This window comes from Cricetulus griseus, assembly GCF_003668045.3.
Source record: "Cricetulus griseus strain 17A/GY chromosome 1 unlocalized genomic scaffold, alternate assembly CriGri-PICRH-1.0 chr1_0, whole genome shotgun sequence".
NCBI classification, from domain to species: domain Eukaryota; kingdom Metazoa; phylum Chordata; class Mammalia; order Rodentia; family Cricetidae; genus Cricetulus; species Cricetulus griseus.
Window position 1 is genome coordinate 182130941 of NW_023276806.1, and position 27987 is coordinate 182158927.

At 38.9% G+C, this 27987-nt stretch overlaps 1 protein-coding gene across 1 annotated transcript in view; it reads right to left on the reverse strand.

The window, feature by feature from the left end:
- The window catches only part of Elapor2 (endosome-lysosome associated apoptosis and autophagy regulator family member 2), a 157850-nt gene that overhangs the window by 7059 nt on the left and 122804 nt on the right, over positions 1-27987 (reverse strand). Inside the window, exons 14-21 of the mRNA XM_027393503.2 lie at positions 27246-27509; positions 25832-26005; positions 22379-22568; positions 20816-20912; positions 20074-20175; positions 8974-9100; positions 6931-7109; positions 5837-6002 (exon numbers count right to left, since the gene is read on the reverse strand). Coding sequence (XP_027249304.2) covers positions 5837-6002; positions 6931-7109; positions 8974-9100; positions 20074-20175; positions 20816-20912; positions 22379-22568; positions 25832-26005; positions 27246-27509 — 1299 coding nt within the window. The remainder of the gene's footprint in view (positions 1-5836; positions 6003-6930; positions 7110-8973; positions 9101-20073; positions 20176-20815; positions 20913-22378; positions 22569-25831; positions 26006-27245; positions 27510-27987) is intronic.

Genomic DNA, 27987 nt, shown 5'->3' on the forward strand with positions numbered 1-27987 from the left:
ATCCTTCATATTAAACCCAAGAATTAACTAGATGAAAGAAAAAAAATACCCTAGATTAAAATCGATTCTTGCATGGGTGGAAGGGCTCCAGTATATAAGCTAAATTCAAACCAACAAATGCTAGAAAATCTGTGGCCTCTCACAGAAAGCAATTGTGATGTGGCCTGTGATTCAAAGGGCCCCAAAGCTAAATCAGATAATGTCAGTATAATGACAACCTTGTTTTCAGCATGACTTTGGATGAATAAAATATCTCATTTTTATTGGACAATGAGCAGCAGCGGAGCTGATGGTAACAAGAGCAGGTGCCAAGTCTGCTCTCAGACATTCTTCCTCTTCACTCTTCATGTCCATCTACCCTGTCACTGGCTGTTTAGGAAGATGATGATTAGTAGAGAAACTAAGATTTCTTGTCACCAGGGAACTGACCATCACGCAGACCACTCAAGTCTGCTAAAGAGCCTGGGAGCAGTTTTCAACCTGACTGTGCTGGATGTAGTCACCCCAAGTCACTAACCTTTCTAGACCCAAGAGGATTTGTGCAAGGGATAGTGTGGAAATTACCAATATGGAGTCAGGTAAAAACATAAGGGTATTTATTAGGGAGAAGCCTTACTTACAGAGTGACCTAGCCAGCTGACAGGGCAGGAGTAAGTAGAGCAAGCTGAAGATGAAAACGAAGAAGGAAGATCCACGAGCGTGCTCTTCACTCTTAAACCTTCCCTACATCACCCTGACCACTCCCTCAGAGGCGTGGTCAGGCCTACTTGTAGCCAGTCCCTACCAGGTGTGGTTATGGTGTCCCCTACAGGATAGAGCAGAAATGGGTTGTTGTATTGTCATGATCATACATCAAGAGGATAATAATCCCTTGTTGTGTATGCTGCTAACTATATCTCCCTGTAATATTCCACCTGGACAAAAGTGGGGCACACATTAGGTCTCCATAGATTTTAAAGCTTCCTGGCCCTCTTACACTTGGATTTCTAGAGAGTAAATCTAGTTCCAACTGAGGACGAGCAGAAATAGGTGATGATATAGCTACAGAAATAGGGCATTGACAATAAAGAAGCACAACATAGCAGATGGACACTTGGAAACACCTAGGATGCTGAGAGGAGAAGTGACTCTATTGAGCACCTTCAGTATCATTCTATCACAAGTCTCTGAAGAAAAACACCCCAGTGTATCTCTCTCAAAGAGATGCAAATACAAATACATAGAGCTGTGGCTACAAGGAATGATGGGGGAAATAACAAAAATCCCTTAAAATATATTTCCCATAGAGTTTTTTATTTTGATAAATACAGAATCAAAAAACAGGATATGGCAAGAATGCTAGAAATGCCTTGAATCAAAAACTAGAGGCCAAAGTAGATTTTAAAAATTGTGTGTTAAATGTGCATTAAAAATGTAGAATCTGCTGGGTGTTGCTGGTGCATGCCTTTATTCCCAGCACTTGGGAGGCAGAGGCAGAGGATTTCTGTGAGTTCGAGACCAGCCTGGTCTACAAGAGCTAGTTCCAGGACAGCCTCACAGAGAAACCCTGTCTCAAAAAAAAAAAAACAAAAAAAAAAAAAAAAAAAAAAAAAAAAAAAGAAAAGAAAAAAGAAAAAAGAAAAAAACTGTAGAATCTTCCTGATGGTAGGTCTAAAGTGAGGTTGTCAGGGGTGGGATCCAGACTCCCTGGATGTGGGTGTCAGTGAGGAGGCCTCGGCAATCTATGAGGCCTCTGGTAGTAGATCAGTATTTATCCCTGGTGTCCAAACGGACTTAGGGAGCCCATTCAACATTCCATGTGGGGGGATGCTTTCTCAGCCTAGACACACAGGGGAGGGCCTAAGCCCTGCTGCAAATGATATGACAGACTTTGGAGATCCCCCATGGAAAGCCTCACCCTCCCTGGGAGTGGAGGGAGGATGAAGTAAGGGGGATGGTGGGGATGGGGGAGGAGGTGAGGGAGCTGGGATTGACATGTGAAGCAGGCTTGTTTCTAATTTAATAACTTAAATAAAAATAAATTAAAAAAAACAAATACCTTACATGAATTTCTTGTCTGCCATACCTACTATATGCTCCATTCACAATTTTCTGGCTATTCCCTCCAGACTTACTGAAGTAGGGGATGGTCCCAGCTCCTATCCCATTATTAACCAATACCCTTGTTCCCAAGGATGTCACTCAGTTATCTCATGGGGCCATAAATGCCACCCCATTTGTGAAACAGGCAAGTAGAAAAGCTGGACTGACTGTCCATCTTGAAAATGAAAGGACACAGTTATTTGGGATAGGTTGAAACTCCTAAATTCTATTAGCCATCAAAGAGGCTCCTAGGCTCCTTTCAAGGCACAGTCAGGTTATGTTTCCCAACTGATGTGGGCCTTACTTAGTGTCTCCAACAACTGTATATAATAAAAAATTCCAAAGACACCCTGCACACCACTGAGACCATAGTGTAGAAACCAGAAGTTAACTTGCTTGTCTCCTAGAAACATGACTTTACCATTAGGAATGGTCATAAAAAAATCTTCAATTTCATGAAAACATCCCCAATAGATCATTCAGCCTCTAGAGAACTATAAGAAGCTTTTCTAAATGAGTAAACAACCTACTTGTTATGCACACTCATCTTGTGCAGTCATTTAGTTATTAAAGGTGTTATAAATATGTCTCTGCCTTCAACTACACGGCCCCATGTCTAAAGACATTCAAATTAATACAAAATCATCCTCTGTACATTATTATAGAAAACATAACTACCCTATAATTCATACTGGAGGGCAAAAGCTGCACAACCATTAATACATCCTGTTGTGAATTATCCTGTTAGATTGCCATATCTTAGATTAAAATGGTAAGTATTATTGAAGTGGACACATTGATCACAGATCCTATGTAGAAAAAAAGGGGGAAATACATTAATACATTAGGTCTCTGTGCAAGTTTTTCTTTCTTTCTTTCTTTTTTTTTTTTTTTTTTTGCGGGGGAGAGGGTAATTATTAACCCTATTCTGCTTGAATCCTCTGGCAGAAACATCCTTCTGTTAGTGGAAAGGTCCCTGGCTGAGCAGAACTGCCACCACAAAGGCAAGAAAGACATTATTTTCTGCTCTGAAGTAGAACCTAATGGTTTATGACATATTTATGCTTAGCTAGGTACGTCTGGAATTGGCATATGGTTAAGGATAATGATGCAAACAAGATTCATCTTGCTGCTTCATATCCTATTGACACAAGCTTCATTTCAATGATGTATGGAGAAAAATGGACAAGGCTTCATCCTAGCCTCAGGCAGTCACACTAAGCAGCATGATGGATGGAATTTGCTGAAAATTTATCAGAAGCCAAGATGAGAAAGAAAAAGCAGTTTAGATGTGACTAGGAGATAATTCTCTTTTGTCTTCTTACACTTCTTCACATTCTATTAAGAAAACACTGGTTTATTTTTGTTTCATACTAACTTTTTAAAGAATGGTGATGAAAGTGGCAAAAATTCATTAGATAAAGTGCGAACCTATCAAACAATATAAAAATAGGAAAGTATGTTTGTATAGAAAGCAACTGTCAAGGTTAAAGTATTTTCCTCTTCTCCAGCAAATACCAGGCATGCCTACTTGTCTTGGAAATGTCTTCTCCCTCTGAAGCAGTGGACAGCATCTTATCTACAAAGGACAGGCATGCTTCTGCTCATGCTCAATGAAATTCACATTCTCAAAGCTTAGGAGAGAAAACATGTTATCATTTCCTCCACACATGACTGTGGGGACTGGGGATTGGGGGCTGGTATGGGTACTATTGTTCTGCCCAGGACATCTCTGCAAGTTCTAAACTGTCTTCGGTTTTCTGTCTTCTAAAGCACACATGACACTATCGTAGACTCACTTGTTCACTAGCAAATGAGGCAAAACTTTAATTTCTGGTCACTACTGTATACTTGCTATGCCACAGCAATTATGCCCTCCATAAAAATCTCGAATTAATAGCAGAAAATGCAATAGAAATGTAATTTATTTATTTATTCTTAAATGGTTTCCTATATTTACATACCTAAACTCAGAGAGTGAAGGGTTACTAAGTCATGCCTACAAGTATACTTTATTTTCATGTATTTCTGTGTCCATGTATGCTTGCATGTGTGTGGGCCTACATGTGTAGTTGTGTACATACTGAGGCCCAATGTTGATATCAGAAATTATCCTGATGGCTCTTCCATCTTACTCAATGAGGCAGGGTCTTGCTATCAAACCTAGAGCTCACAGACATGGCTCACCTTGCTAGGCAGTTTGCTCAGGGGATCCATCTCTACCTTCTGAGGCTGTAACACAGATGGAGCACCATACCCATTTGGCATTCACCTGTGTCCTAGAGATGCAAACTCTAGTCCTATGTATCACTGCAAGTGCTTCAACCACTGGGCTATCATTCCAGTCCATGTCATCATCTGTTATCTGAATATCTGTTGCAAATCATTTTAAATGCACTTTCTTCCTTACTTCTCATGATATTTCTTTTTATTTTGGTTGGTAAGTTGGAAATTCTTATCTCCTATCTCATTAGTGAAGAACGTCGGAGAAATGTGATTTGTATATATTTGTATCTATCTGTCATTACAAAGCCAATAATGTGATGACATCCAACATGACACCATGAACATCTGGCCAATTATGTAATTTTTTATAGAAAAACAATCATAAAATACACACAAAGGTATAGGTAAATATAAGATCTTTTATTAACCAAACTTTGTTTTTAAGATTATAAAATGATACATGATCTTTGTGAAAACTTGAGAATTACTAAAATGTTTTACTTAAAGATCCTCATTAGATTCTAATTCCCACAGCAGCTACTGTTAACAGCATATTATGCAAATAATGGTATATATGTTTACCTTATAGAATTTTATTTTGGTTTTTTGAGACAGGGTCTTTCTGTATTGCTTTGGAGGCTGTCCTGGAACTCCCTCTGTAGACCAGGCTGGCCTCGAACTCACAGAGATTCGCCTACCTCTGCCTTCTGAGTGCTGGGATTAAAGGCATGCGCCACCAACACCCAGCACCTTATAGAATTATTATAGCTTACTTATTTTCATCTTAATTTGCACTTGTCTTATAAGCACACCTCAATTTTTTAATTTTCATTTTTCAAAACATAACATTTCTCCCTTCCCTTTCTTCCCTTTAAACCAACCATGTACAACCACTCACACTTTAAAATTCATGGCCCCTATTTTTCATTAATTGTTGTTACACATATATACTTAAATTTCTAAAAATAACCTACTCAGTCTGTATGATGTTACTTGTATTTAAGTTTTCAGGGCTGACCATTTGGTATTGGATCACCAGTTGGTATGCTAGAGAAGACTATTTCTCCTGTTCTCAGCTATTCTTAGTAACCTGTAGTTCTTTGTCAATTAAAACAACATTTTGATATTTTACTATAGTTCTGGTTACTTAAAACAATTCTTAAATTTAAAGATATTTTGATCATATTCTTTCCTCCCCCAAGTCCTTCCAGATCTTTTCTCCCTCCCTACCCACCCAAAATTAAGTTCTTTCTCACACACAAAAAAAAACATATTGAATCATTTTGATACAGAAATATTTTCACCTAATTCTCATGGAGGCTGTACTTGTGATTTCTACTTTGTTAACCCAGAAATACTGCATTCAGTTATTAATCAAATACAATAAACTTCTAAGAGTACTTCTGCTGAGTAAATAGTAGTGAGGTACAAATGTACTGAAAGGCAGAGCTTGCATGAATAGTGTTAGGTCAGTGTGGCCCCCAAAGTACAAATACTCAGTAACTCCAGGTTAAAAGTCGGCTCTCACCTTTGTAGCCAAAGATTTAAGTTTTCCCAAAAGTGATTGTTTGTTGGAATATACAACATCCTCTTCATTATCTTCACCTTCCATGATAGCACAGCTGTCTGCCGCTGGGAGTTCACATTCTTTTGAGTTAGTCGTCATTACTAATTTAGAATATTTGTATTCCAGCCTAAGCAATGTAAATAAATAAGTAAAAAACAAGCTAGCTATTTATAGAAATAATACAATTATATTTATTATAAATATTCATATATCAACTTCTAAAATATTCCTGATAATCCTGTATAGTTTTTCCAGCAGCAAATTTCCCTCTCCTGTGGCTGCAGCTTTAAATGTTCTTACTTATCAACCATCTATATAAAAATAATCTCCACGATGTTGGAGAATCAGTTTGATACACTTAATTGACCACTTATTTTACATTGACCTCACTATCCAATTATAAGAATGTTTGTGAAACAAAGAAAAACCTTGAGGTCAGAACACATTTCCTCAGTGTATTAATATGTCAATACCAATTCCCTATCACATTTTCTCAAGTTTAGATCACAAAGGTGAGACTGTCAAGATGATTTGCTTCTCACTGTATCTCTATTTCATTTGTACTTTTGCTCTTATGAATTTAGATGCTATAATTACTTTTAGAAATTAGAGCACAGATACCCCACAGTCCACTATGTTATATGTCATCCCAAAGATTCAAACATGTAACAGACACACGTAAGGTTCTCAACATTCAGAACCAGCATCTGTTCCTTTGAAACCGTCTTTGGACAAGAAACATAATGGGAAAGATGGAAGAAGTCAGATTGTGTCAGGTAAAGAAAAGTAGATCCACCTTCTGGTCTCATCCCTGCTCCTATCTGGGTAACTTAGAGACCTTTTTCATTTTTATAACAAATGACTAATTCAGGAGTCAGTAATGTTCCATCCACTTTCATTTATCAAACTAATAATCATTTATTCTCCATTTCTCACCAGAAGAAATGTCTTGTGGCACTGAGGGAATGGACAGCATATAATACTTAGGTCTGACATTCTCACAGCATAAGCAGACTTTCCAGTTCTTATAAGAGCATCTCAAAGAGATTACTTACTTTTGATTCTTTTTCCAAAAGTAGCATGTTAAAGCCACCAACAAAACGGCTGTGAATGCACCTGCACCAGCTCCCACTTTCAGCCAAAAGTCAACTGTTTCACAGGTTGACACCTTCTTCTCAGGCAAAGTAATCCCTTTAATGCACCACTTAGGTTCGTTCCACACATATAATGTTTCCTTTTCAAACACATAAATGAGACCATAGATGAGATTAGAAATGATTGAACTGTAAACACTGGAATTGGTACTGGAGCAACTCATCACATAGAAGAAAGAGTTTTGCTAATTTATGCTTATCATAAGCATACAGGATATTTCCTGCTCAGTTAATATTAAATAATGTCTAGGAAGAAAGGAAAGAGACATATAAAATAAGTAAATAATGAAGTAAATGCAAAAATCAAACAAAGACATGCACTGTCACATCAGAGGGATATATTACATGCTGAAGAAGTTGAATGGAAATAATTCCACTTTGACACTTTGTTTGGCCTGTTTTCCTCAAATTTTGATGACTTCAGGGTCATCACTACCTATACCAAGCATTCTCCCCCACCCAAAGTAGATGATTTGATTCCTAAAGCAATGCCAATGTGCCCTAAATAGCAAGTGGCAATTAACCAGTGAACAATAAAGCAGATACATTTGGTCTTACCAAGCACTTTGAAAAGTGAGAAAATGAGACATATATAATATGGAAATCAACGTTCAGCCCATTCTTCCTTCTATAGCTTAGTATATAAAACGACCACTAGCTATTTACATGATCATTAATCCAATGACATCACATTTTATGTCCAGCTCACCATTAAATTTTCTGGTATATGATGATCACTTTATCTGTACTCCAACAAAAGGATACAGTCATATTTCACTTTATGTCTTATGTGTATAGACAAATCTCTAACATTAGTTATGGACTAATATATAGGAGAACGGTTTGCAATGAGAAGGTTCAGCCAGGTTTCAAATAACATCATTCAGCAGGTTTTCTTAGAGTTATTTGTGATCCTGTGGTTTTAGTCCATGACAACTGTTATTATTCTTATTGAACAGAACATCAATGAATTACTTGTGAAATAGGTAACATTTTTATAAGAATGGAAAGTGGGAAATGCAGAGGCACACTTAGGTTCACCACTACCTAAATGTAAACCAGAGTAAAAGTAAACTCTAGCATGTGTGGACCTCAGCTGAAATACATTTTACCAACACCAACAAAGGTTGGGATAAAAGCCTAGACAATTTTATCAAATGTGTATAAATGAACAATGTATTTAAAAGCTCCATTGTCTAGTGGCATATTCTAAGCATCTCAAAAGCTCAAAATTATAGTGATATGTACAAACCCAAAATGCCAAACTATTCAATCACCTCCTCAGATACTGTCAAGGAAGAACATAACTGGGGAAAAGTTCTTAGTCACTCTGGAACTATTCATTAGAAAGCCTGACCCAATCATCTGATCAGGTATCACCAGGAACAGAAAGACAGCTGACACAGCAGCTGAACGGCTCCTTCTGCCAGCATGAAGGAAGATTTTGGAACAGGATTAAGATAAATTGGGTGATAAATTCAAAAACATTTCTCTTACTGATACACTGTATCACTTCAAATCTTTATTACTGCACAATGTTAGATATGCTTAACACAGAGTTAGAACCTGGTATAGACTTTTAAGATCTCAATTTGATAAGAGTACTTCTCCCACAAGCCATGAAGACTTTTTGCTTCTATCAGCTATGTGTAAAGGACTTACATTCTGTAAACTATACATATCTGTATTTGAAATACTTACAGAATAGTGGAAGTGCATGCCCAGTCAACACAAAGTGGAAAACTGAAAAGAATAGGGAAGGAAATAGGACTGAAACAGTCCTTAAAAATAAATGCTTAGACTTTTCAAAGATACACACTGAAGTATTTTTTGCAATCATTGTTTTTGTTCAACTTGTTTTAGCATTCAAACAAATATATTTATTCATGGACATGGAATAGCAGTTGATATCTGTTCATGATGCCTGTAGAGGTTAGTCCTTACCTGAAGTCCTCTCTTGCAGGCTCCCTCAATTTCATGGAAGTCATGCTCTGTGCATAGAGGGCAAGCCTCTGCACTCTCCCATAAAAAGTAGAATGCACAACCATCACAGGTGCCAGCTGGACACTTGCTGAAACGTTAAAGAAAGAGCAGCCTTTTCAATGCATTCAATCCCTCCATTCAATACTGCACATCCCAAAGCATACTGGGGAAGGTTGTGTTGATGCTAAGCAAACACTTGTAAGAAACACAAAACAGCCAAAGGAGCTGAGACCACAATGCTAGCACTTCATGTTACCAGTTTGAATGACTTGAATAAAACAGACAAATAATACCAATCACAAGGAAGATGTGAAGAAAAGGGGCACCCTCATACATTGCAGACAGGAATGTGAACAGCCCCTCTACTTTCAGACAAGTCTTTCATTTCTCAAAAAACTAAACATGAATGTATCATATAATCAGACAAGTCTACTCATAGTTATAACCCCAAGAGAAGCCAAATATATTCCACACAAAGGTTGGTAATGAATCTGCACAGCAACAAAACACAGAATGACCAATAGTGGGAACACCCAAAATGTACAGTGGATGAGTGGATATGTGAATTGTCTGATGGACATCTACTTGGCTACATAAAGGAATGCAGTAATGATATATGCCATAATTTTGATGAAGTGTGTAAATACTATGCTAAGTGGGAAAGCAGAAATAATACATATTACATGACACTATCCATATGAAAGTCTAGAATAGGGACAGAGAACAGATGATTTGTTACTTAGGGCTTAGAAGAGGGTTAGTATATAGAAGGATGAGAATCAAGGGGTTCAAAGATTCTTTGAGAAATGATGAAAATTATTGAAAATTGGTTGTGGTCATGACAACATGACCATATGACCAATATATATTTCTATTAAGAACCTTAAGAATCTGAAGAATTATTGAGTGTGTGTGTGTGTGTGTGTGTGTGTGTGTGTGTGTGTGTGTGTGTGTGTGTTTGTTCTCTCCTACTATATTCATTTCATGAATCAAACACAGATCATCAGAATTGGCCACCAGACTGGTGCCTTTATCCACTGAGCCATCTCACAGGCCCCACATTGTTTTCTCTGAGACTTTTGAAGACAGACAGATAGTTACCAAATGAAAAGCTTCTGGGAATGTTTCTTGGAAGAGCATCTAAACTGAGTCAAGAACACTTAGGAGGAATAAGACAGAAGGAAGTAAAGAACTTCCTACCTAAGGGGTAGAATGGCATAATGAATTGATAGAAAATCACTTGTCAGTCACTCTTGCTTGACCATCGAGGGCAAAACAATAAGGATAACCAGAAGACAAAGCCCTAAGCCTCAGATGCCAAGTGGATTATAGTTCCTACCGAAGACAAGATACCCAAGAGAGGTAACTTTGGGAGAGAACCAGAGTCTATTACAGCAGGAAAACAAAAATTTCTTAAGTGAACCATCTAAGCATAAAGTCAACACAACACTCTGTGTTCCAATACAAGCCTGGGTCTCTCCAGACTGATGATGACTTAAAGGAGTGGTGATGCAGAGGAGGGACACAGTAGATGTGGAGTAGATTGCACAAAGCAATCACAGGAGGAACCTAAATGGATAATTTATGGATCTCTGCTTTCTGATGTGTGAGCCAACTTCAACTTGCTTCTTTGACTACAGAACAGATAAACAGCATTGACTGTAAATTAATCTGCTATTGCTGTATATTACCTGACTGAGCCAGAATATCTGAAAAGGTTCTGGTACAAACAGCTAATTTTTTGAGAATGTGTAAAATCTAGAGACTATTGTCCTAATGTGTCTATTTAACTTCTAGTCCCTTTAAATCAGTCCATGTGACTAGAGGGTTTCCCTGCAGTTCCTTCAGACCATGGCTAAAGCTGAGCATGGGTCTCCTGAATACCCATTAGCTAAAAGACAGACACAAACAATAAGAATAAAAGCATATGCTCCCTTCTAAAGGTGCTAACATAAAAGTTATTGTTATATTAACTTTACATATCAATGGGTTTCATAAAGATATTCCAATACAATAATATCATTCACTTTGATCATATCCCCCTCACCTTCCATTTTCACCCACTCCAAATATTCTTTCATTCCCCAGTGGTCTAACTTCTCCTTTCTCGTCATCCGTCTCTATAACTTTATCTACTTAAAGTTTATAATCTAGAAATAAGAGAAAACATCGAATGTTTATGCTTGAATCTGACTGATTTTGCTTTGAAAGATAACCTCCAATTGTAGCCATTTTCCTACAAACAGCTTAATTCTGTTCTTCTTTATGGTTGAATCAAACTCCAATGTGTACATGCATTATATAGTATGTATGATGTATTGATCTTGGATATTGCATATAACACTCCAATAAATTTAGGTGTATAAATATCTCTTTGGTACATTAACTGACAGCTATTAAGGTGTACACCCTGAAGTTGTATAGTTGAGTCATGTGACAGTTATATCTTTAGTTTGAGGAACCTCCACAATGATTTCAATAGTCACTGGACTAATTGATATTCACAGAGAAATGAATAAGGATTCCGTTCTCCATACATCCTTGCTAGCATTAAATGTTAACTTAGTGATAGCTTTCTAACAAGGGCAAGATATAATTTCAATATAGTTTTAACTTACAATTCCCACATGTCATCTTTTATGTACTATTTTTTCCACCTATGAATAATTTATTGTGTGGGTTCATGTGGGTGCACACATGTGTGCATGCATACAAATGTTAGAGGACAACCTCAACCTGGTTCCTCGGGTACCATCCAGCTTACTTTGAGATATGGCAATCCAGTGATTTGCAGCTTTCCACGTAGGCTAGACATTTTGGCTGGTAAGCCCTGGAGATCAGACTGTTTCCACCATCCCAGCAGATATAAACTAGGTGACTGAATTCCCTGGTTTCATCAAAGACAGACTTTACTTCAGAATAAATCCCTACCCATCAAGTCTATCTCCAGTCTCTAGGTTTTGTATGGTCTACTTTCCCCAGATAGAGTTTAATGCCTAAGACTCTGATATGGCCAACACATTTAACTAGATGGCTGCATGTTCTATTTTTCTCCATTTTTTTATTTAAATTAGAAACAAGATTGTTTGTTTTACATGCCAATCCCAGTTCCCTCTTCTTCCCCCGCCAATAACACCCTACCAATCTCATACCATTTCTGCTCCTCAGGGAGAGTGAGGCCTTCCATGGGGGGTCTTCAGAGTCTGTCATATCCTTTGGGATATAGCCTAGGCCCTCCCCCATGTGTCTAGGCTAAGGGAGTATCCCTCTATGTGGAATGGGCTGCCAAAGTCCATTCCTATGCTAGGGATAAGTACTGATCTACTAGAAGAGGCCCCATAGATTTCCGAGACCTCCTCACTGACACCCACATTCATGGGGTCTGGATCAGTCCTATACTGGCTTCCCAGAAATCAGTCTGGGGACCAAGAGCTCCCCTTTTTCAGGTCAGCTGTTTCTGTGGGTTTCACCAGCCTGGTCTTAGCCCCTTTGCTCATCACTCCTCCTTCTCTGCAACTGGATTCCAGTTTAGTTGAGTGTTTAGCTGTGGGTATCTGCTTCTACTTCCATCAGCTGCTGGATGAAGGCTCTAGGATGGCATATAAGTTAGTCATCAATCTCATTATCAGGAGACGGCATTTAAGGTAGCCTGTTGCTTAGATGGTTAGTTGGTGTCATCTTTATAGCTCTCCAGACATTTCCCTAGTGCCTGATTTCTCTTTAAACTTATACTGGCTCCCTCTCTGATGATATCTCTTATTTTGTTCTCCTCTATTCTTCTCCCTACACAATCTTCCTGTTTCATTATGTCCTCCTTAATCCTCCTCTTCTTCCCTTCTCATTCTCCTAGCTCCCTCTCCCCTCCCCCCATGCTCCCAATTTGCTCAGGAGATCTTGTCCCTTTCACCTTCTCCAGTGGACCATGTATGTCTCTCTTAGAATCCTCCTTGTTGCCTAGCTTCTCTAGTGGTGTGGATTGTAGGCTGGTAATCCTTTGCTCTATGTGTAAAATCCATATATGAGTGAGTGCATACCATGTTTGTCTTTTTGTGACTGGGTTACCTTGCTCAGAATGGTTTCTTCTAGTTCCACCCATGTGCCTGCGAATTTCAAGATTCCATTGTTTGTTTCTGCTGAGTAGTACTCCATTGTGTAAATATACCACAATGTTTTCTGTATCCATTCTTCAGTTGAGGGGCATTTAGGTTGCTTCCAGGTTCTGGCTATTACAAATAATGCTGCTATGAACATAGTTGAACAGATGTCCTTGTTGTATTAATGTGCTTCTTTTGGGTATATGCCTAAGAGTGCAATTGCTGGATCTTGAAGTAGACTGATTCCCATTTTCCTGAGGAGTCGCCATACTTATTTCCAAACTGGCTGTACAAGTTTGCACTTCCACCAGCAGTGGAGGACTGTTCCCCTTTTTCTGCATCCTCTCCAGCATAAGTTATCATTGGTGTTTTTTATTTTAGCTATTCTGACAGGAGTAAGAATGGTATCTCAGAGTTGTTTTGATTTGCATTTCCCTGATGACTAAGAATGTTGAGCACTTATGTGTCTTTCAGCCATTTTATATTCCTCTATTGAGAATTTTCTATTTAGTTCTGTACCCCACTTTTTAATTGGATTATTTGGTGTCTGGAAAGTAGCTTCTTGAGTTCTTTTTGAATTTTGGAGATCAGCCCTCTGTGGGATATGGGGTTGTTGAATATCTTTTTCCCATTCTGTGGGCTGGACAGCTGCATATTCTTGTCTTAACGAAAGGCTTGGGCTGCCTTTCTGCCAATCAATTTGAGTGTATATGTTCTACTGAGTTCCAGTTCAGGTTGGTTCCACTGGACTACATGTGTGGTTCTACGATTCTTTGGTGAACCTGTACTTAGTGTGGAGGGGCAGGGTGGTTTTGGCATGTAGAGCTATAGAGTTTTCTCCTCTTCCTGGCAGAGCAGTTAGATTCAAGTTTCTCTTTGGATCCATTCTTACCTTGTCCCAGCATAACAGGCAGTGCGGCGGCCAGCACCACTTGTGCTTAACCATTGCTGGCCTCATGCATCCTGTGTCCCTGTTACCCATATTTATGTTTGCTCTTTGTGAGATTTTCCTTTTGTTTATGGACCCAGAATTGGGGGATGGGGGTAGAGGGATTCTCCACTTTCTTTACTGAGTTTCCCAGAACTCCAAGGAGAGTCTGTTTCCTTTACAAATCTAATGGTCAATATTTCTGTACTTTATCTGGTATTTCCCAGCCTGCTGTTTGCTGTGATCTTATCCTTTGCAGGCTTCTCACCTCTTTTTCGGGACATGGGATAGATGTTTTTTGTTTGTTTGTTTGGTTTTTTGTTTCTTTTTTTTTCCCCGAGATTGGTAGGTTTGTAAGGGAGTACTCTTTGTCTCTACTCCTGCATCTTTCCTCCTCCTCCCCCATTAACTATAAATGATATTTTCATGACCCACAAACCCTTGGCAAAGACTGAGTCTGTGGTTGACCTTGAGCTACTCACATAGCTCAAATGACTTTTCCCTATAAAGGGCTGAGTAACTTTCAAGTTGCACATTGGAGCTGAGGTAGCATGCATAAGGATTGTGGATACCTATAACCAATCCCAGCAAGGACTGTTGGTGTACTCTTCTGTCCATAAGAGACCCCCAACTCTTTGGAGTTTTCCCACACTTTCCCTTTATTAATCCACTTTCATTCTCCTTACTCCTTGCCCGCCCCCATTCTATATTCTTCTTGGGTATGAAACAAGGAACTTAGAAGCTGCAGAATCAGAGTAACACTGGTGACTGTTGATCGTGTGGCACTCTACTTCCCTGAGGCAAGCTCACTAAGAGCCACAAATGTCTCCATTACACTCACATGCCTGTCTCTATATATAATTCAAAACTCTATTTTCTAGATAACAGCAAAATGTTTGTGTTCTTGATTAACTATATCTAAGACATCCTAAAATATAAATACAAAAAGGAATACACATCTAACAGCTGATCTTATTTTTAACAAGCCCACAATGTTAACAAAACATGGAGAAAATGAAAGTTACAAAAAACTGGTGATAACTCAAGCTATAATTTAAACTGAACTTTAAAATGACAATTTTTGCTCCTTCCCCTGCCTCATTTTTTTGTAATTTGTCAAAGTTGAAACTGTGCCACCCTGTCTTCACTGGACAGTTATAATACACAAAAAGAGAGAGCAAACTCCACAAGCTTAAAGTACCACAAACATTTAAGACTATTAGCCGTGTGAGTCAATTTCTGGAGAACCGAATGAACTACATAAACTGCAGAAAAAGAATCTAGACACTGATGTCATTTATAAGGCTGTCACTGTGTCAAACAAAACACTGCAGTGATCCACAACCTCCCATTGCTAGAATTGACTTTTCTAAGGATACACTTAGGTTAAATGCAGTTAGAATTGGAACCAACTCTGTAACTCTTTTCACTCTTTACTATGTGTGGCACCCAATTTTATTCTTTGGTATAAAGCGAGTATCACAGTTTTAATCAAGCCTTCTCTATGAAGCACAACGGAGTACACAGGCTGTCATCTGGCCTGCTGCTGTCAATTCCTTGGCAACTCCTGAAACAGCCTTTCAAGTTGTAGAACTTGAAATTTTGGAGAAAGCCCTCTTGTGTTGGATACCATAACATGGTATCTTTCCTCATTTATTTTTTATAGGGGAAGTGTGATTGTATATGACTATGTCTTACACTATGTGGTCCATTATAGCAAAAGTGAACTAACTTTAAAAAACAATAAATTAATTTTTTTGATTTGCAGAGGCTAGGAAGGCTAAGCTTACAGTACTTCTGAGTGAGGGCTTGCCCTGTTTCACAGACATTGCTGTCTTACAGTATGTCCTCACATGGCATAAGGTGCTAGCTAGCTCTTTGGGGTACCCTTATAAGAATACCTATTTCATTCATGTTCTCAGAACCCTGCAACCTAACCAACTCTCAAAGCTACTGCTATCTATTAGCCTCAGGCTGGCATTTAACATTGTAATGCTATTTTAGCATATGAATTTAGGGAATACAAACTCTCAGACCTAGCCAACTGAATTCAAACAGAATATTTTTCACCTGCGATTCTTAGATTACAAGATACAAAAGCATACCTTCAAGTACTCTCCTAAAGAATTCATCCTAGAATAATTATCATAAGTTAGTGTCTGTTCAAGACCATGGACACACTAATTAACTTACTCCTTTGTTTCTCTTCTCTATAGATTGTTTTCCTTAGTGGGAAAAACTCAGTTTTATTATCCCTATTTCAAAATTGTTCTGAAAATGTAGCAATGTTTTGTGATGTGATTATGTCCATCTCTCAAGATGGCATATTCATGTTTGAATTGTACCATTTCTGGCAAGACTGCATTAAAGTTTTCCCATTTTTCATCAATTTCGTTTTTAGTATTTTCAAATGTTCATAAAGCTTTTAGATGCATCAGCACATTTCTGTTCTAGGAACATATTTGGCCTTAATCTTTTGTGTTATCTTACTTTTCAAATTTGGATATCTATTATCTTGTAAAGAATCAGAGGGAAACAATAAGGAACTCATTTAGTCTATCTCTGGTTCTGATTCTTAATTTCAAGTGGATAGATTTTTTTTGACAATAATACATCTTCCTTGGTGTCTCAACAACTGCATTACGGTGCAATAAACCTGATGGCTTTGATATAAAGACTAAATTTGAGCCTGTGGCACAAATCTCCAACACTATCGGGACAGAACTGGGAAGCATTCTTGTAGAGAGATGCAATATCTTCAGAGGCCATCTTGATAATGAAATAAATTTGGATTCCGTAAGAGGATTTCACAAAACAATTTTAGACTGACTGATAAATACCTCAAGCAGTTGAGTATGTTCATAAACTGGGAGGAAGGAAAGAGAGAGATGGAGACCCTTTCACATGAACATTAATGATGAATGTTTGAAGAAAGCAATTCGGTTAAAAGAGAGCACCAGTAACCTGTAGGTCTGCTGCTGTGCCCTTGGATAAATCTGCTGTTTGCCCCTTTATTTACTGTGCTTCCTGGCAGATCCCTTATGAGAGATTGAAGGAGGGTAGCATTTTGAAAAGGCATTTTGTCATGAAAGAACAAGAGCCATTAGGAGGTTTTTCCATCCCACGTGTGATGCTCAGGAGCTACACAAACTCAGGCTCAACACTTCCTGCTTGGGGAAGTGAACCGGTTTAACTCCAGGACCTTCCAGATCACAACAGACTGCTATCAAGTCCTGCTTTCTTGCTTTCTAAGAACATATGCCTGTTGAATCCTTTTATTGACTCAACTTTCTCTGGCCTTTGGAAGGGCAGTTCTCAGATGCAGTGCTTAGGTATACATTATCCCTAACAAAAGCTTTGACTTGAGGTTTAAGAAGCCAGCCAGTGGGCTCATCTATGTAGATTTATTTAAAGCTATTAGCAGGCCCTTGTAGAAGTAATTTACTCTATACCCAAGAAGCAAACTTCATTAAAAAAAGACTCAGAAGTCACCTGAGGCTGTCAGAGTTTATCTGCCCCAGCACTACACTACATTGTCATTTTAATCTCCCATAAGGACTCATATGCATTTGCCAGATCAAGCAGACAGGTGGAAGTTTCTAATCACAGAAGAAACTGAAGTCTGGGTGACGTGTTCCCTCTCAAGTCCACACATAGCAGAAAACACACTTCCTGCTTCTCCCTGTCCAGACTTTTCACCTCATAGTAGCTGAGGGCCTTCAGGAAGTTTTCCTGACCACCAAAATTCACAGGCCCAGGTGACATTACGAATACAGAAGTCACTTTTGCCAGTTTGGCCAAGAATAATTCCTGATGTGGCACCACTGTCAAGGACTCACTCTGAGATTTCCTGGTCAGCAAGAGGCATTTCAAGACCAGGTGTCTGGTTAGCTTCTTTTCCTGGGAGATTTTAAAGATTCCAAAGAGATGTAAAGTAAGTCTTCCTCAAAAGTGGTCTGAGAAACCTGTTAGTCAAAATCTTTATTTAGCCCCATACATAATAAAATAAACCTAATTTGAGGACAAGCTGCTATTTTTCCTGTTCTGGTCCTTGTGCTCCCCCTGGTGCCTGAATGAGAAATTCATTCAATAGAAAATTGAAGGTCAGCACATGAGTGACTGGGACTCCATAACTCCCTAGAGCCACAGGCTGTCTGCCTTTGTGTGCATCACAACTACAAATGAATTTTTATCAAGATCTGTGTGAAGTACTCTGCCATCAATATTATGTTTTAATTAACTTTTCAGAAGACCAAGATGCAAACAACAACAACAACAGAGAACCTGTCTCTGGAATGCAGAGCCAAGGAAAGCCTATGCCAGGGACATCAACAGAAACAGTCCTGTGATTTTATTATGCTTTGCAGTTGCTTTCTATTTTTAGAACTACTCCAGTGCTCAACACACAGAGACTCTGAAATCAGGTTTAACAATAGATATTCTAAGGTTTCTGCTGCAGGCAATTCTGAGAATTCCTGGTGAACACAGTACAGTTTCCTTAGAGGTAAAGCTTGCCAGAGGTAAAGAGAAACTTCACATCCTCCTGAGATCCAACCTTTAACCCCATGAGGCTATGGTTTATTTATGGTAAGACATGAAAAATGTACCCTGGCAGAGCCAGAAAATGATTTATTTTCCATAGGCCACGCCTGGTCTTTAGGGCACCATCTGCTTAAGGAGGGGATGTTAAAGCCACCCAGATGGATTCTCAGGCCAGACCCACAGATCTTGGTCATAAAATCTGCAAAAGGACTCATGAGGGTTATAGTCAATATAATGAGCACCAGAACGCATGCAAAACTACCCAGCAGAACAGTCAAGTGAAGAGACATGCTGTTGTTTCTGGAATCATTGCATGTATCTTTCTCTACTTTGCTGTGGTGACTGCAGCTGGGAGGTGACAGTAGGATGCCCTGAAGCCCAAGAGCATCCATCTCTCTCTGTCCCTTTATCCTCTGTTTTCTCGTCACATTCTTCCCTCACCTCACCTTAAACAGGTGGAAAAAATAACTAACTGGCAGAGCTATGCAAACCAAGAGATGTAGCTGTTGAGAAGCAAAGGCTAGTGTGCCTGTATATCCCCAAAGAAGCCAAAATTACTGTTACTGATGTGATTATTGCTAGAATCCACAGTAGTTTAAGGTATATAACAATGTTCTACAATCTACATGTGAAATAAATAGAAGGTTTTAAAATCTCTCAAGTAAGGTTACAAAAAAATCATTTTCTTTTTAAAATATGTGATTTTGAGTTGAGTAGAAAATTGCTAAGCAAACTATAATAGAAGGGTCATTTAATTCTTAACAATATTAAACACCCTGAGCAATGCATTGAAAATACTGAGACACATAAATGTTCCTTGTGGGAAAAGTAGGCTGTGTTCAAATTAATAGTTTTGGTGCCTAGGAATTAGGTTCTAGTATTCCCGCCAAAACTTAACAGCAACTATCGAATACAGACCACAAGAGAGCTGGCTCCTCAATGTCAATCAGTTGAATATTCTGCATTGTGTTCTACAGGTCATATTTGCCTTGATAATTCAGAAAACTGAGCTTGAAAATGGATCTGAAATTGTCTTCAAGACCTCATTCATTTTCAAAGAAAAAAATCATGACTCAGAGAGAGGTTAGATTACTGAGTCCAGGGACATAACACCCAGGCAGTTAATTGTTGATCTATTTCTAAGAACCAGGACTTCCCCTAGCCAATTAAAGGAAAATGATAAACAGTGGAAAGAAATACAAAAATATAAACAGCGTAATTAGTTGCTTGTTGCCTAAATCATTTTGAAGAAAATCATACACTGAAGGCACAAGGGACAAGAGGATGTCATTAAAGAGACTTTCTGGAAGGTAGAGATGGTGACAAGAACCTGTTCATTTAAACCATGCCCTGACATCCCTACAACAAATGTACTGGTTCTTTTGTTCTGTTTCTGTTTTATTTCCATAGGAATATGTGTTAAGAGTAATATTCCAGACAGCTTTGCTTCTAAAAAATAAATTCAACATTAAATGACTGCATAGCAAAAGTGAATACCTGGGGACTGAAATCACACCTGCACCAGATCTCAAGGGATTACACCGCATTTTCACAGCAGTCGATCGTCCATTAATACAAGATGTGGTAGCTGTAGAAGACCTATTATAAAGCAGGTACTAGATTAAAGATCAAATATGATACAGATAATCAGGACAAAAGTGCCATGTACAGAATGGCTCTCCTGTTCCATGAACAAACAAAAAGGCAAAAATGTATTAAGGGTTACTAATTTGTAACTTAACACAAATTCAGTGTATTGGCTTTCACTGGCTACCTGAAGTGGACAATTTTCCCAGATAAAATGATGGCCTATCATCAAGGCATTTAGTAAAATTACTATAATTCTAATCACAATTAAAAACAAAAGTGTTTTGAAGAAAACAGGACTCACTCATGTAAAAACATCAGGCTGGTGTTTTGATGTGTACAAAAGAAGTAATTACTGCTTAGGCCATGAGCCAAAGTCTCCTGACTGCTCAACCTCAACGAGTGTGTGTGTGCTCGAGTGTGCATGCACAAAATATTCCACGTTTCTCACTTTTTATCAAGCCATTTAATGCCCACATTTTTATTATCCATTAAACATGAGCTGCCATGCTAGGCATCCTGAAGCAACATTATGTTTCTTCCTTGCCACTGGGAAATTATTACCCAGAATAAGAATCAAAATCTATAGATTCAGATGTATGAGACCTTTATTCAAAAAAAATTAGTCACAGAAAGAAATATCTTCACTTACTTATAAAAGAAATGCACGTCTGGTATTTGGCTTGGTGACACTGGGAACATATCTTCCTTGATATTAACGTTTTGCAAGGCAGCTTCAACTGTGACTCCTAGACAACATTGACAAACGAGCTATGAAGCCACAGGGGCATCTAGGTTTACATAGTGTCTGTATATTTGAGTACAAAATACTTTTACTTTGACAACCATCTCAGAAATATTAAATTAAGGCACTCCTGGTGAGTACAAGGAACTTTCTGACATCTCTAGAAGAAATCAAAAAAGCCTCAGCCATATAATCTAGTAGTGCATTTCAATACCCTGGGCATTTTGTTGTTGTTTTCCTAGAATCCATAGGAAATACACAGTGATTTAGATGGTTTCTAATGTTTCAAAATACATCCCAATATTGTGATCTTCTATGCTAATTACACAAACCCTGGTGCTTTCATACCTGTAATTCAGGCAACTGGCTGGGCAGGACAGTGAAACCATAACCCCAATCCACCCACGAGAAAAGGGAAAATAACAGAGAAAACTTTGCCCTAATACTTTCCAGGAACAAATACCAAACTTGCTTAATCACACAGACAGGTTTTTCCCCTCACGTAGGTAAAACAGTGATAGAATTAAACTCTGGCAATGAGCAGGAGCCTGGTAGCTGACCTTGGTGCCGAAGCTTGAAGCTCAGTGCATTTGGAGACTATAGCAATGTTCTCTGATCAGGCCTCACAGCCCAAACTCCAGCTCTATCAGCACTTATAATGAACTTGATTCCTAAGAACCACTAGGGAGCTGGATTCCTCTTAAAACTTTCCCCAGACAGAGGGAGCAAAACTCAAGGTTTTCACCCTTGGTACTGAATGCCTTTTGGTGTGAGATGAGGCAATAAACACAGTGGTACACATCACGGCTTAAATTCAGATATGTTTGCTATTCTTTGCTTTTGGGGGTTTTATAAAGAATTTTAATTTTTATTGTATGTGGGAGCAGTGTATGCATTCGTGTGGACACACATCCACGTGTAGACATAAGGAGGCCAAAGTTGACTTCAGGCATCTTCTGTCACTATCTTATCTTTGATATCGTCTTTCAATGCACCTAGATATCAACCATACTGCTAAACTAGCTGGCCATCAAGCCCCAGGGACTTACCTTTCTCTACCAGTACGAGGGTTTGAGGCATGAACCACACAGCCAGATTTTAGGAAGACATTAAGCATCAAAACCAAGGTCCTCACACTTGTACAGCAAACACTTAATTCATCTCCCTGGTCCTATTTTTATATTTAAAATTATTTTCCTCTTAAACTAAAGAATCTGAATAAAGGCAAATAATCTCATAAAACATTATAACACATAGGACCCCATACAGAAATGCAGAATCTTCTTGTACTCTGATATTGACCAACAGACTTCGCTCTCATGGTATTTTTTTAAACCACTTTTCAAAATGGTTGTTTATTAGTCTGCAGGCTTTAATCTTGTGCAGCAAACACCAGTATGATGACAATTTATTGTTACCATAAAATAAGAATAAATATATGCATGCTTGTATTAACCAAATGAAACTCACCTAAAAATGTGTCTGCCAGAATAATAGACTGGGATGACAAGGCTGCCCGGAAGCCCTTGCTTTCAGAAGGAATAATAGTTGACTGACATACAAATGCTCCAATCAAATTAGTGTAGTCATCTGACCCTGTCACCACTTCTTTTACTGTAAAGTCTGAGATGTTGTTGGTACAGAGAGCCATCTTTCTTCCCTAGAAAGCAAAGCCACAAGTGGAAGTTTCACAGATAGTCGGTCTTTAACCAGAATCTCAGTTAGCTTGTGAGTCTTCATCAGAGGAGTTGTTTTCTCCTCATCACAGAGATCCTCATTGAATTGTGCTAGGTGATGCTCAGGCTTCCAATGTTCAGTAGAGGCTGGGAGTTGATGAGATTATTCTAGACCCATTGGTCCTCTCCCTATAAGCATCTTTTGTTTTGGATGAAAACCATATAACTCCAGGAAATAAATATCATCTAAGAAATGTTCACTTCATAGTTTAACAAGGCATTCAGGGGATACAGCAAACCGCTGATGAAGATGTAGATGAAGGAAGAAACCCAACTCTCCCTTCTCCTTCATGAGTCTGGGTATGTTTGAAGATGGCCTAAAAGCCATATTGCTATAACATCCTAGGATATCTGAATTATAGACTCTTGGTCGCTGCAGGTGTCTTAGTAACCTACTCTTGGACACAGCGGTGTATCTATTTACAAAATAATTTGAGAGACAACAAGAGGTTAACTTGTATTCAATCAGAAGCTGGCTGTGTTTATATAATGCCTAAATATACTTCAGGGCACTGCAAAAACAACAACAACAACAACAACAAAAATCTATAGTTTGCTCTACAATTTCTACCAAGAAATGTAAAAGAAATTGGAAAGCTATTTTATTGACCTGAGAGTATACACACACACACACACACACACACACACACACACACACACACAATGTAAATAGTAAATAGTTCTCTTTCCTAATGCAACTAGCAATTCTAGAATAAAATTTCTCCCCCCACAAGGTTTTCTCATCACAAAACAGGATAAATATTTTTTACTAAATTGTTGTAATCAAGAAAACAGCTGAGAGAAAGTACTCAGGAAAAAAATGAGGATATTACAGAGTCTAAAAAAGAACAAAGGAGAACAACAACAACAATAAAAATGTTGAGCCTTGTTCATACCTACAGCACTCTCATGAGTTTGAGGTTAGCCTGGATTACAAAATGAGTGCTAGGCCACCCTGAGTTACATAGTAAACTCACCCAAAAGAAATAAATAACATTATAGAGAGAGAGAGGGAGGGAGAGAGAGAGAGAAGGCATTTAAAAGGATAGAAGGAACACACAATAGTAATACAAAAATGGGATTGAGAAATACAATAGCTGATAAATACAATATATAATAGAATTAATCTCATTCACTACTTCATATAAAGTTATTTGGTATGCTTTCTTTTACTAAGTGAATGATTGCCCAACCAACCTAGTGAGTACTGAATTACTACCTATAAAGTCAGATTATGACACATGCATTGTCTTAGTTAGGGTCCTTAGACACCTTGCCCCTCCAAAAAATTGGGGAGGAATTTATTTCATCTTAAAACTTGCCCATCCTCTAGTGAAGTCAGGGCAAGACTCAAGCAGATCAGTTACCTAGAAGCAGGAGCCGAAACAGAAGCCATAGAGAGGTGCTGCTTACTGGATTGCTCCCCATGGCTTGCTCAGCCTGCTTCTTTATGCAACCAACACCACCCACTCTAGGCTGAGCTCTCCTAAATCAACCATTAATGATTGACAGACTTGCCTATTGGCCAATCTTCTTTTTCTATTATTTAAATTACAAACAAGCTTTTTTACATGTCAATCCCAGTTCCCTCTCCCTCCCCTCCTCCCCTGGCCCCCACTAACACCCTACCTACTCCATCTCCTTTCTGCTCCCCAGGGAGGGTGAGGCCTTCCATGGGGATCTTCAAGTCTGACATATCATTTGGAGCAGGGCTTAGGCCCTCCCCCATGTGTCTAAGCTGAGAGAGTGTCCCTCTATGTGGAATGGGCTCCCGAAGTCCATTCTTATAGAGGTATTTTTTTCACTTGAGAGTCCCTCTTCCTAAATGACTCAAACATTTGTCAAGTTGACAAAAGTTAGCAAGCACACTCAGAAAACGCAATTTATAAATATCTTATTTAAAGACTTCTATGGTAGCTAGATCTTTTTTCATTTAATTTTAACAAGTTTGTCACAGCACCCATAATGATTATGACTGTACATATAGCAATCAATACAAAAAGGATATGGGAGAAATGCTTTATTACACATTTGCCTCTGTTAGTGGTATGGATACTGTGCATTCTCCCCTACCCCCAACAAACTACAGTCTCACACATCAGTGAAAATATGGCATACACACTGATTAAATCCCCTGAACAGTAACAAAGTTCTACTTCTTCCATCGCAGCTAACAAACCCCACCATCAGGAGAGGCTATCTTATCAATTAACATTTGACCCTGTATGTCTCCTTTTGAATTTGGACAGAAATATTCCTGGTAGTTTTTCCCCCTTATTAAAAACATAACCAGAATTCAAGTTATAAGCCAGCAGAGTCAGATTAAGGGATACTGAGCAATGGAGAAACACAAATTTGGGGGAGTGTTGCAAGGGTCTTTCATAGGAGACCGACATGAGAGCTGGATGCCTGAGGGAGGGGATGATCTACCTTGAAAATGAGCATGTGCCATTCAACTGGCTGGACCCACATAGAACAAAAAGGCAGAGGCAAAAAATTCCTTCTTACTGAGCCTGCCCACACTCTCCTCTTGCCATAGACATTAGAACTTCAGGTTCTCTGACGTTGGGACCCCGGGACTTATAGCAACAGTTCTCAGTTTTCAGCTGCCTCTTATTCTGAAGCTTTTGGACTTGGGTTCAGCCCCACTAGTAGCATCCCAACAATGTGTCCCACTTCTAGACAGCCTAGCACAGGATTTTTCAGCCCCCACAACTTATATGCACTGTTATTCCCCACATACATCTCTCTCTCTCTCTCTCTCTCTCTCTCTCTCTCTCTCTCTCTCTCTCTCTCTGTGTGTGTGTGTGTGTGTGTGTTTTCTATACCTAGGGAATCCTAAAACAATGTTTTCTCAAACCACAATACCCTGCCTATATTTTAAAAAATGAGAGCAACACCCTTAACCACTTTTATCCCTTCTCACTTTCAGGAAGAGAGAAGGAGAGGGAGGGACTCAATGTATTTATGCCATACCTATAAGGCTTGGAGTTTAGCTGACTGAATATGGCTCCTTGACAATCTAATAACCAGGTGAGACTGTACTCATAAAGAAGGCTGTCAATATGATTTCAAAGAAATCTCCATACCTGGCATTAGTGGTTGATTGCCAATGAGATGTCATTGGTCATTTAACCCAGAACATATTTTAAAACTTGAGTACAGATCCATCCCACCTGGAACTCACCTCATGCCCACATAAACTGATATTGAAGAAATGGAAGTATTTGGTTCCTTTGGAGGTGAAGCTGGGGCCATTCATGAGTGAACCCACACTGCTGAGGTTGCGGAAATCGTAGTGCAAACTCCGGTTTTCCTTTTCGTAGTAGAAAAAGCAGTCACTGTAGCAAGTGGAGTGATCCTGAAAGGGAAAACACAAACAATACCTCAGGAAAGAAAGTATTAGCTGCTTTGAAAAAATGTTACCCAAAAGTTTCAGGTATAAAAACCTTTCAGTAATGTTTTTGTCTTAGTTATATTTTGTCATCCTTGTGTAGAGGATCCCTAATAATTCAAAAAGTTCAGAAGTCAAGATTCATTTTTTAATTCAATATTTTCTTGGATTAACTTCTTACAGGAAGATATTTTTAAGAGATAGTAACAATTTCCAGTTTGGCCAGTTTTCACAGGCAGTAAAACTTGTCCACTGATCTGCACTGCTTTTCCTTCACACGTATAATGCTGTATGCCATGTGTGCTGCTACCTGGCGAGCTTCTATACCTGGCTTCTGAGAACGGTTACCCTTCTATCTTGGAAGTGCACAAGATATCAGTTTTTAATTTTGAAAACATTCTTATTTGAACACTTTCTCTCATATTTTGTCACTCGTAACTAGCATTTGCATGGTATATATTCAGTGCTCACCTAATTTCAGAGAAGAGAAAACAGGCAAGAGAATTAAAAGGCATTTTTCAGAGTCAATAGCAATTCCACATACTCCCCACCTCACCCCCAGAGAACCACTCACAGAAAGTCTGTTGTGGAATATTACTTTAACTGTGTAAACATGTGTTAGTTACATTTGTTTGTGCTGTGGAATATTATTTTAACTGTGTAAAGGTGTATTACATTTGTTTGTGCTGCATTTGTTTAACAATGTAAGGATGTGTGTTTAGTAATGTAAAGATGTGTTGCACTTGTTTCACTTTGCCTGCCTAAGCCACCTAATTGATCTAATAAAAAGCTGAATGGCCAGTAGCTAGTCAGAGAAAAGATGGGTGGGGGTTGGCAGGCAGAGAGAACAAATAGGAGGAGAATCTAGACTCAGGAAGAAGAGAAGGGAAGTCAAAAGAAGAGAATGAAGGAGAAAGAGAAGGACACACCTGCAGCAGAAGCCAGGCAGCCACCAGTCAGACATGGAGACGGCAGGAAAGTAAGATACAGAGAAAGAATAAAAGGTAAAAAGTCCCGAGGCAAAACATAGATAAACAGAAACAGATTAAATAAGAGCTAAGCCAAGGCTGAGCATTCAAATCTAATCAAAAAAGTCTCTGTCATTATTTTGGAGCTGATTGGTGGCCCCAAAGAAGAAACCTGGCCCAGAAATCTTTAATTTTCCTGCCAAGAATGGCTTTGGGATATAACTGCAAAGCGTTCTTACCTGGGTGCTTTTACTTCCAGGCCCACAGGGAATGCAAGCCTCCTTGCCATAGACCTGATGGATGGACAGGTAGGTGTCTGCTGAGCATTCCTTGCACTGGTTGGTTTCTTTCTCGATGTAGTGGCCTGGGGGGCAGGGTACACAGGATGAGCCTGACTGCTCAGAACCAAGGGCACAGGCACGGCATGATGATGCCACCCCATCAACTGCATTAGTGGCTGTGATAGAATAAATCTTCACCATATCATTGATGAAACGTCTGTTCTAGAAAGAGAACAGAAAGAATGACATCTGCCTTGGAGTGCAACTGTACAACCAAGTTATGTTTATGTTGACATCCCCCAAATAAACAGAATGTTCCAAACAGCTTGTGAATGACAGTGAATTACCATCACTCCTATTCTCTCCTTCTAAATAAGGAGCCCTTAAATCTTGACATTAGAAGCCACTTTCTATGACCATGGGATTCCAGATGTGTTGCTACAATTGATACCAGGTATGTTATAACTGGCACAGGCACGGCTACAGACTGTGTGACTGTGGTGGGAAACCTTGGAAGGTGAGGACCTCTTTTCTTCATTCAAACACTGTGATGCCGATGGGCTCATATCACTTCATTGAGCCTTCCTTTCCCTCTCCAGCCCTTTCCCTAAGCAATGCATTCTAATTTCTAATAAAAGGATGTCAAAAGAGCAAACGTCAAAAGATCCTGAATCCTGCTGTGTTTTTCATCTCATGGTAT